We start from the raw sequence: 10,852 nt of genomic DNA on the forward strand, positions 1-10,852 counted from the left end.
ATAACTCGCAGGAGGAAAAGATTGGAAGGAAGTGCCGCCGTGCACAAGGAATCTTCGAATTGGAACCGTCCGCCTACGTTGAGCGACGGCCCGAAACAAGAACCTTCTTTAAGGTGATCGCAAACTTTGTTTGTGAAAGAAAGACATCGAGCTTAATGCTCTATGACTTGAGCATTCCCTATATGGGAGGACACAAGAGGCTTAATACCCTCTGGACTAACAGCGCAGGATTATGCGCAAGGACAGATACCTAGATTGATTTCTAGGAGGATTATTCTTCTCGAGGTTGAGAAGGCGAAAGGGAGGTTTAATACCCTCCGGACTAACAGCGCAGGATTATGCGCAAGGACAAATACCTAGATTGATTTCTAGGAGGATTATTCTTCTCGGATTGAGAAGGTGGAATTGAGTTAACAGACTCTCGAATGAGGAAACTGTAACAAACTTGGACACTCCAAGTCAAGAATCAACCGCGACAGCACCAAATAACCACTTCAAAACAATTTACAGATCACAATAGATTTGCACTGGCCCGGCGGAGTTCCGTGCCTAGAGATATTGGCCCCAAAGACTGGCGCCCCTTTCGGTATTTCTTTTTGTATTAATCAATCATCAAAGTACAAGAGAGCGGTTAGGGTTTCACTCTCAGACTCTGCGTCCAGATGCTCTGAGAAGTGAGGCCCTCGCCACTAATTTAAAGGTTACAAGGGATGCCCAAAAGCAGAGCCCCAAAAGCTTCAAATCAAAAGCAATTGCTCTCTCTCTCTCACAGAGTCAAAACATGAAAGCAAAAGCATTCTCTCTCTCTTTCTCATTTAAGTAGAGAAAAAGCGAAATTTGCGTCGCTCATCAATTTTCCAAAAAAAAAAAAATTAATAATCCGCCTCCGCGATATCCGGAAATTAGGGTTTCTGGCAGAAATTAGGGTTTGCAGGAATTTTAGGGTTTCTGGCAGAAATTAGGGTTTCTGCTGTCCGTCCCGTCATCACTTTGTGACAGAAACATTCCATCTGTTGGAAAGACGCGAATGACGAGTTCTTCCACTGCTCGTAAGTTTGATGATGGTGAAGGATATCCTCGAGGTACTAGAGGAAGGACATGAACTAGTAAGCTAAGTATTGAATTATTAAATTTTTGTTTAATTTAATTTTTAAGTTCTCTTTTAAGAAAGGACTAGCTCAACTCACCATCGAGCAAGATTTGCAATCTTTCCGGTTTCTCCCCGGCAGTTCAGTTGGACCTCTACAGTTGAGGACAATTGTTTATAAGTGAGAGGATGTTGCTAAATTGGCTTTATCTGACAGAAAAATAATTCTAAATAAATTATTGGATTTATAAGTGAGAGGGTTTTCTCGCTTGGAACACCAAGGAAAAATAATTCTAAATGAATTATTGGAATTTTAAGTGAGAGGGTTTTTCTCACTGGAGACATCCGAGTACAGAATATTCGTAGTGCGTCATTTAGAGTAATGACGGGAGCAACGTGAAAGGGAATATCTGTAAGGCCACCAGGAACGGGTACTTCTGATGCGTCACATCGGATGGGTGATAGGGAGCATCGGAAAGAAGTATCCGACCATCCGGGAACGGACATCTCTGATGCGTCATAGGATGGGTGACATAGAGCATCGTGAAGGAGATTGTACCGTAAGTTCGGTAGGAAAGGACTAGGTGATGGGTATTCCTGATGCGTCACAAGGTGGGTGACGGGTGCATCGGAAAGAGAATATCCATAGTCGGGAGGAAATTCCGAACTGTGTTAGAATTGTGCACAAGGAAAAAGCAAGCACTTGAATGAAGATGGGTTCAGAGGAAACTTTGAGGAAAAACAGATGCTTTCTGAGAAAGTGGGATTGCTTTTCGGGAAAGCATCTGCTTTCCCGCGAGGAATTCTATGTCTACATTGCAACTGTGCATGTGATTGCATCCAGGGACGCCTGGGAAGTGCTGTGAAAGCATTATTTTTAACTTATAAGGTTTTATTGAATTTTTGGGCAGGTTCAGACTATTTTTAAAATATGCCGGCCGCCCACTTAATAAGTGGGCAACAATCTGATAAATAAGGCAACAGATAAGCCAGCGTTTTCTCTCTCTTTTTATGGAAGAACAACGAAAAAAAAAAAAAAACGGCCGCAATCTCTACGCGAGCAGCTATTCGTGCCCGTGGCTAGGGGCTATAAAAGCATCACATGCCCTCACTCAGAGGGGAGGACCAATCTTTGCAAGGAGGAGATGCTACTGCAGATTTCAGCCATAAAGAAGACATTGCCGGTGATGCCCATGGCTGCCCCAAGTGTACCAGATGTCGCCAAGACCCAGTGCGCGAGTTCCCTCGCGAAGAAGTGCCTACGAAGCGTGTTTCCATCGCGACAAGTTGCTGTTTTTCTCTGTTTTCAGCCCATAAACGTCGTAGACGGGGCTGATTTACGAGAAGGAACCCGACAACACACCTCTTTTGTGTGTAGGATTGGAAGAGAGGATTTTTCTATGTAAAGATCTCTTCCGGGGAATTGCTTTTCGAGAACGGAGTTGCGTTTCGAGCGTCGAGACTTTGAAGGTAACGTTTTTCATGTTATGATCTTTGAGTATTTGATTGCAGGTGTACTTCCTCTTCGTGAGGGAGTAGGAGCAGAGGAAGGCATGAGCCTTTGCAGGAGAAAAGCGCTCTGAGGAACTAGAGCCAGATCAGCCCAAGGGTTTTGGTACCCGAGTTTGGGAAGAAGATCCACGGATCGGAGAGAGGTAGTCTCTCAAGTTGCGATCCGGAAGTTGGGATTCCCAAGTAAGGACTTCGTGTCCGGGAAAGCAGAGTTGTTCTGCGGGAAGAGGACTCTGGAAAGAGAGTTCGAAAAGAGTTGCAGGGATGCCATGCCCCGAGTCTGGAAGGTGAGATCCAGAGGCGAGAACCTTGATTCTCGAGGAATTGGAATAAGGAACGAAAGTTCCTTGGAATAGGGTTTTGCCCTAGGAATCGGAAGCTGAGGCTTCCGGGAACCATCAAGTCTTATTCTAGAACGAACGTGGTAGTACGTTCGGTTCAAGTGCTTGTATAGACTTCTCCTCAGTAATAAAGATACTATTACGGGGGGGGACCAGCCCATCTTCTGGTCCCCAGTACTGTGTCGATCTTCTCACTCTCTCTCTCTCTATCTATCTCTCTCTATATCCTTTGGCTTCAATATTAAGTGATAAATTCTATTTATCTGAGTATATTTTATATTGTAATGCGCTCCCGTTTGTGACAGGCCCCATCCGATGGTGCCTAAGTGACCTAAAGAGATTAAATGAAGCAGAGCCCACACACACACTCAATTGTGTTGAGCCATGATGATGTGGCAGTTGTACGGACAGCCTAGAATTTGCGTTGGTATGCTGACGTGGCAGACAATACGGAATTCCACGTTTTACATTGTAAGTGCTGATATGGCAGCTGTACAAATTTTTGTAATTTGCACTGGCAGATGTTTAGCTTTTGGGCTAGATGCTTTTAGAGTTTAATGCTTTTCATGTAACTGCTTGTCAAGACCAAGGGCCTTTAAATATATGCAGATGGCTCATTCTCTGGCATGCTTCTACTCAAAGGTGAAGAGGATGGAGTACCAGCAGTGTACTCAGTTCAAGCAATATAAAGAAATACCAAAGGGGCACCAACGTTTGGGGCCAGTGCTCTCTTGGGGTGGAACTCCGCCACTCCACATCTCGGGCGTCGTACATCTCTTTCAGTTCAATTGTTATTTGAAGTGCATAAAGTTGTTCAGTCTGTTCTTTTCCGTTGGCAAGTGGTGCCCGTCCCCAACGACCGCGACCGACAAGGTCGGGCTCGCCACACTATCCCCCCTAGAGGGCGACCTACGGTAGTTCAGCAGCAATGGGTCCCTGTAGGGAACCGCTTTGACACATTACAACAGGATACCCTTGAGGAGCCCCAATCCACCTCGGTCTCACCGCCATTCGTCCCTCCTCTGCCGCCTCTCCCGCTACTGACTCTCTGCCCCACGCCCACCTCCCCCTGCCCCTCCTCCGCCCCCGCCATTCCCCCCAGTGAGGCCTCAGCTTCTTCTCCTGACCCTTCTCGCACTCCCCCTCAGGCACAAGGGACCGGATTCTCTTTCGTAGCTCGGCTTTCTCTTTGCAATGCTTTCGCTACTAGCCATTTGGCTCGGGAGGGACAACCCTACCTGTGCGACCTCTCCTTTTGCGTCAGACTCCAGTCCCTTGCGGGCTGACCAGTTTTGACATTCGTCGACAATGGGATGACTACAGCTTTACAAGATTCCTCGACGACCCATCTCCCGATCTCGAGGCAACCTGTTTTGCAGAGTACGCGTTCTCTTTCTCCCCCCTAGAGGCACCGAGGCTTTAGACACAGCAGTTGGCTTCTCCTTCCCGCTATGTGGCAGAGATCCATTGCCTAGATTGGATCCAAGTCGAGGATCTAGAGTTTTCACACCACACAGGGGACCTAGGAGCATAGTCAAAGGGGACGCCCATTTTTAGGCTTCCCGTCCCCAGTTGCCATCCCACCCTCTTTTTTACACTAAAAATCCATTTAAGCCTCGTCCCCACTCTTCGGGACGAGTCCCTTGTGACTATGCCTGGGAGTGATAGACTTGATTCAGACACTTTGACTACTAGCCAAGTTCAGTGTGACACCATCTAATTCATCTAGATGTAGACACATTGTGGTATACTTCTTTGCAGACACTCAAAGTGCTCCTCGCTATAATATTTGTACATGAGGATTCTTGGACAGAGGATGCAGCCGTACAGATTTCACGCTTTTCTTGGGCCTGGGTACCACAGACACGCCCATCTCGTGGTCGCTCAGATGCACATGGCCTATGGTGTACAGATGGCCAACTCACAACCAAGGGCCAATTCAGCGTAAGAAAAACATGAAAAATCAGCAATACAAAGCATAAAGAAAGTGCACCTCCAAAGGAAGAGTCTCTAAGCAAGTTTCGTTGCCTGAGCATTCCAGAGCAAGTTTTCAAGTCAAAATTTAAAATGGAGTCCAAATGAGCCAGCTAGAAGAAGAAGAAGAAGAAGAATAGAAAAATTAAAATTCTTGATTGTTTACAAGCCTTTCAAACCTTTTTTTTTCACTGAAAAAAGAAAATCGGTATTTCAGCCATCAACCACTAATAAGTTACCTTCCTTTGCAGAAAGGAAGATCGGAACTAACAGTTTTCAGCCAGCTCTATTCAGAAAACGAGAAAGCGGTCTACACCACACAATTGTTAGCTGGTTGGCAAACAGTCTCAGCTCTCTTACAGCACCATTTTCAGCCATCAATTTTCTTTTCAGCTCTATAAATCAGTCGGTTACAGCTCTTAAGAAGTTTTGTACATCTACGTGTACCATGCAGTGATGAAATACTTTGAACATAAGTAAAGAAAGATGGTACCATCAGCCATCATCTTGAGTGTACATATAATGGTACCAACACTTAATTAAGAATCGGATTTTGTTGACACACACTTCGGCATATAGACAAAGAACAATAAAAATTACCTATGGTAATGAATGCGAACTGTCTGCAGAGGCAATGCACCTTGGGAGGGTTCCATGCAAGATGAAATGCGGAGACCCTGACGCAAGTTTGATGCACTACTTCTTCCAACGTCTGGCAGGAAGCACGGCGGGGTGGACGCTCCTACTTTGAACAATGAGGTGGGAGAAAGGTTGTGTAATTTAGGATGACCCTGCTTCGGGGAGAAGGTTACTAAATAGGAGGCAGGGCAGCAAGGAGCCTTGGGGAAGGAACAGACCGCCATAGCACCTCCACTGATGCAGAGTGGAGACGAGCAAGAAGCTCTAAGTAGCCATTGGTGGTAGAGAACCTTTATGTTTGCTAAACGTCCGCGTGACTGCGCGACTGTAGATTGTTGACACGTGTTTGCCTCTACGAGAGGACCCTCACGGCCTCACCTTTTGGCCAACATAGGTAACTCAGATTTCCAAACTCTAACTGCATTCCAAACTCTAACTGCAGGGAGGGGGTAACTCATAACTGTTGAAAGCACTTATACCTCCAAGATTCGAGTGGAGAAGGGTTGATGATGAAGGCTTTCAAACACTCTTGACGGTATGGCTCCGACTGTGTCTATAAAGATTGTTATATCCCTTTCATTTTACCCGTCATAAAAAGATTTCCTTTAGATTGTACGAGTTTTCGATGATGTCATTTGGGCTCATTAATGCTCCTCCAACACTTAACACGACGATGGAAAAGATCTTTAGAGAACATTGGTATTACGTGAACACATTCTTTGGCAACATCTACATCAGACACGAGTGTTCAAGGTGTTGAGGGTACACAGATAGGTGATCAACAGAAAAAATATTGAGTTTTTTTTAGCAGAATTACACTGCCTAGGACACATTGTTTTGTCCAAGGGTCTTAACGTGGATCTAGCCAAGGTTGAGGCTATATGATGTACGGAGCTTCTTGGGCTTATGTTACAATTCATCAGGAATTTTGTGAACCTTATCCAAAAAGGGGTACCATTCACTTGGAGACCTACACAAATTACGAAATTTGGACGGCTCAAGTAGAAATTGATGCTAGGACCAATGTTGATTCAACCAAACTTGTCGAAGTCTTTTCAGAGGTTTCTACAATGCTTGTTAGAAAAAAAAATTCTATTAGTCTCTCCTCTCTCTCTCTCTCTCTCTCTCTCTCTCTCTCTCTCTAGCTATATGTTTTTTTTCTTGTCCATTACGTTTGTCTCTTTGTTTGTATGTTTATATTTCTAGAGTGTGTGTCTCTGTGTGTGTGTGTGTGTGTGTGTGTGTGTGTGTGTGTGTGTGTGTGTGTGTGTGTGTGTGTGTGAAGCTGTTAAATCTTAAATAATAAGACATAATTGAATTTTTACATTCAAAAGACAGCTGGCAATGGAATCAAGGAATAGATATATACAAAAACAACTCAGTATTAGAATTATTTAAGTACAATGTTTGTAGGAAAGAGATCCCCTTTCAGTATGCAGAAAGTAAAAGAGCTTCCCAAGTCATCAGTGAGTGTTCCATACAGAGTAGGGTAGCTTGCCAAAGTAAAAAAACCTTCCAAGATAAGATAGAGTCCTTACCTGCATCCATCCAAACAAAACAACAATTTCAGTTAGCCTTGGATGTATTTTACAGGTATCAATGGACCATACCAGTTGTTATCCATGTCCATCTTACAAAACTTTTTTGCTTTAAACAAGCTTGGTCCATAGTAAAACCTTTGTGTTTATAAGTTTAACTATTACTTCCAATCTAAGTAACAAATTTCCTCTTCTAATCTAGGTGGTATAATCCCCCAAGAAAACAAAACTTCATTGAGTTTATTTATATGTCATATTATTGAGGTTCTACTGATAATTAAGCAAAAAAAATTCCTTCTAAGTATAGAACTGATGTTGTAATACCATTACAAATGTAGTCCAATGCAATCTAACCTTATCAGTCATAAACTAATAGGTCGTCAAGTGGTAGAGGCCTAGCCCGTCAAAAAAAACCAGGACAAACGGTAAATGCAAATGCTGTAAAGCATTGTTGCAATCAATCATAATGATCAGGTTGTTCAAAGAATGTAACGGATCATATTCCTACCCATGAAAGCAACATAACCTAGTACATGGGTCCGAAAATATTGGTACAATAGTTTAGCCTTTCCTCCATACGGCAGGTTTTTCCAACTGACAAAAGCGGTAGACAACATGCCATATAGTAATACCAACGGCTGAATCAATAGTAGGAATCCAACCTTTAAACGAGGTACAACCTTTTCAGAGCCCTTGCTAGTTTCTTTCCATACACATGCTAAGCCAAAAACTGCCATATACTTACCTTCAGAAAGAGTAGAACAGAGAACCATTTCATCAACCATTAGCAGCCCCCAAAAACGGTGGGTTATACCCAGCCATATTGCCAAGTGTAAATGATGTCCACTTTTCTCAGACTGTGAGTACGCATAGTATTACAAGGTATCCAGCACCTTAGATGCTACAAAGGCCAAGATTAACCCCTTTTTATTGAAAAAAACCAGTTATTGTCGAAAATCGATAATTGACTGCAGTCGATAAAACCCTGCAGCGGCTTTGAAAAAATCCAAAGTTACATGGTCACATAGTAGTATAAAGCCATGTTGCGCACAGTTTCCTACCAGAAAAACAGTAGGAAGAAACCCTGTTTAATTCCCCTCGAATATAATCAAATAGTAGATGCCAACCATTTTTGGCAACCATATCCCATGCTAAGTACCATAATATCCTAACTTTCAAGAGTAGTATGCATAGTGTACAAGAACCACAGTTTAACAACTGTTGAAAAAACCAGTCTCGACTGCAAGCAGCAAAAACCACCACAATCCTTATTGAAAACCTCATTCCCTAATGTGTTAACATAATGGTAGGGTATTGCTTACTGCTCAGAATTTCAATCATAACCGACAGCGAGGCAAGTTTAGGCCATAAAAAACCTGAGATGTTTGAGTGGTGAGCTCCATAGCTCTATCCATGAAGCAGGCAGTAAGTCCTTGTAGACAAAAACACAACAAAATAATCACTGGCTAAGTGAGGGGCAAGGTGCGCCCTCACCTTGTTTAAATAGGGTGGACTTCCAGTCCTCTGAGCTTGAGTAATGAGTGAACCGATTCGCCCTCCATTGTGAATGTGTGGTATCATCAAATGGCACGCAGATACCCTTGAGAGGGGAGATCCATAGCCGAGGACAAGAGGCCGCCTTCTCGGCGTAATGAGAACAGAGACTTTAATCACGCTTGACACTCGAGGGAAAACATTATAAGCTTTATTATTCAAGGGCCGCGTCCCATAGTCTTTATATGGCATGTTATTGAGCAATAAAAAGTATCTTATCAATTTTCGGGCAAGATCAATGTGTGTGTGTGTGTGTGTGTGTGTGTGTGTGTGGGGGGGGGGGGGGGGGGGGGGGGGGGGGGGGGGGGGGGGGGGGGGGGGGGGGCGAGAGAAAAAATAGTAACCAGAATACCTATAGTACCATAGTGTGTGTGTGTGTGTGTGTGTACCCGCCCTATCCCAGGCGCAATACACAATGGGTCGGTAGTAGGCCCATTGTGTATGGGACTACTACCTAATAGGAGAAATGAGATTCTCTTTTTTAAAATGTAACCCAGGCCAGTTATGATGGGTGAGAGCCTGTATGACAGTGTTACAGATCTGATTTCTATTAAACCCGTTAAGGCAATACTTTTTTATTAGCAAAAAGACCTCCTCCCAGGCAAGGGAAGGGCTAGAGGAAGAATAGCAAATTAAGTGTAGTAGGCAGACACAAGAGCTTGTAGCAGCCTTGTAGGGCCTATTGCTATTCTTTTTTATGAATTCTATGAGTGGTAGTTTTAGGAGATCCCTTTTCCACACAAACCTAAGATCATACCCACCAATAGATGGGGTGTCAAGAAATATTGAGAGGTTAATAAATTGAACAGATGTGCAGAAAGCCCCATTGGGTGTGGTGGTCTCATGGAGAGAGGTAGGTTCAACTTTCAGGCAGTGAGGGTAAATCAGACAAATTTATTGGGGAAGTCCCTATTGTTGACACTTAGTATGTCATCCATGTATCTATAAGTATGTTTGAACTGTGGAAGTTTATTCTTGTAAGTTTCCATTGTCTTGAGACACCACTTGTATTCAAAGAAAGCAAGGTAAATATTACACATAAGTGGAGAGCATGAAAAACTCATGGGGATGCCAAGGCATTGGTTAAAGCAAAGACCACCCGAAACAATAGTGCAGTTATTTAGCAGCCATGAGATGTAAGAGCAAAGCTTAGCTTCATTAAAGTGTAGGGGGTGTACGTAGTGAGATAAGTGAATACACCTAGGATTTTTGGAAAGAGAGATGTAGAAAAACTTCTTCTTTCTAGCATTGGAGAAAGCCAATTTATCACCTTGGCAAGAACAGCCGGCCAAGATCCCCATCAAGGGGAATATTTTCGTAACATTGTGTGATGTCAGTAGTAAAGATGTGGAAGATATGCTGAGGAAGGTTAAGTGAGACCTCCGTAGAGTTTTTAGGAAGCCATAAGGGATTATACTGGACATGTAAGAAGTCCTGGCAGATTTTCTGTTTAGTGGCACAAATAAGCTCAAATTTAGATAAAATAAGGTCAAGGCAAAAAGTAATATCCTTGGTGATATCAGTAAAGATACAATTGGAGGCATCAAATATCCACCTGAACTTATGCTTATGGATTTTATAAGTGGAAAAAAGTACTGGTAGCTTAGTATTCAGCACTGAGTAGCCTAGCAGCCCTAAGTGTTTAGCAATTTTACTGGAAATAGTTTGAGGTGTAGTATTAATATGACATAATTCCTTACCAGATACTTGATTTTGAGCGTCTTCCCAAGCCAGGTATTTGCAAACAATAGTGGGACAGTTAGAGCTTTTGTCAAGCCCGACAACAAACCATTTATCAGAGATCTTTTGAAAATCAAGAGTTAGCTGAGAAGTAAGCCAAGAGTCTTCAGATGATAACCATTTACTAGGAAGTTGTGAAATTTTATGAAGGAAGCATTCCTTCACCACTTTTCTTAAGTCCGGTAGGACTGTCATCTCCAGTCGGAGAGCACTGGACAAGGTCAGTGAGATAGCTTAGTATAGCTCATAAGGCAAGGTATGGGTTCTTAGGAAACTTAGGTATATGATTGAGCCCTTTGGCCAAAATTCTACGTATTTTAGTATTTTCAATAATGCTAAGATCACAAGTGTAAACATGGTTACCAAAATCCTCAAAATTTTTGCAAAAAGTGGTAAATTGAACACATGTACAATGAGGGACAGAATCCTGCCGAAGGAAGTCATTATTATAGATCAACCTTTTTACG

The 10,852-nt window shown here is 43.1% G+C and overlaps 1 protein-coding gene across 4 annotated transcripts in view; it reads right to left on the bottom strand.

Annotated features, from left to right (window-relative positions):
- Positions 1 to 5,907, bottom strand: part of LDA (limit dextrinase) — a 158,697-nt gene extending 152,790 nt beyond the window's left edge. For 2 of the 4 annotated variants that reach the window (XM_086504028.1, XM_086504027.1), the window contains exon 1: positions 5,515 to 5,904. In XM_086504028.1, the coding sequence (XP_086360154.1) occupies positions 5,515 to 5,777 (263 nt within the window). In that variant the 5' untranslated portion in view covers positions 5,778 to 5,904. Of the gene's footprint in view, positions 1 to 5,514 lie in introns of all 4 variants that reach the window. The other 2 variants (XR_015186918.1, XM_086504026.1) reach the window with 2 other exon arrangements.
- Positions 5,908 to 10,852: the final 4,945 nt, after the last annotated feature.

This window comes from Adiantum capillus-veneris, chromosome 28 (genome assembly GCF_014529385.1).
Source record: "Adiantum capillus-veneris isolate H3 chromosome 28, ASM1452938v2, whole genome shotgun sequence".
Taxonomy (NCBI): Eukaryota; Viridiplantae; Streptophyta; class Polypodiopsida; order Polypodiales; family Pteridaceae; genus Adiantum; species Adiantum capillus-veneris.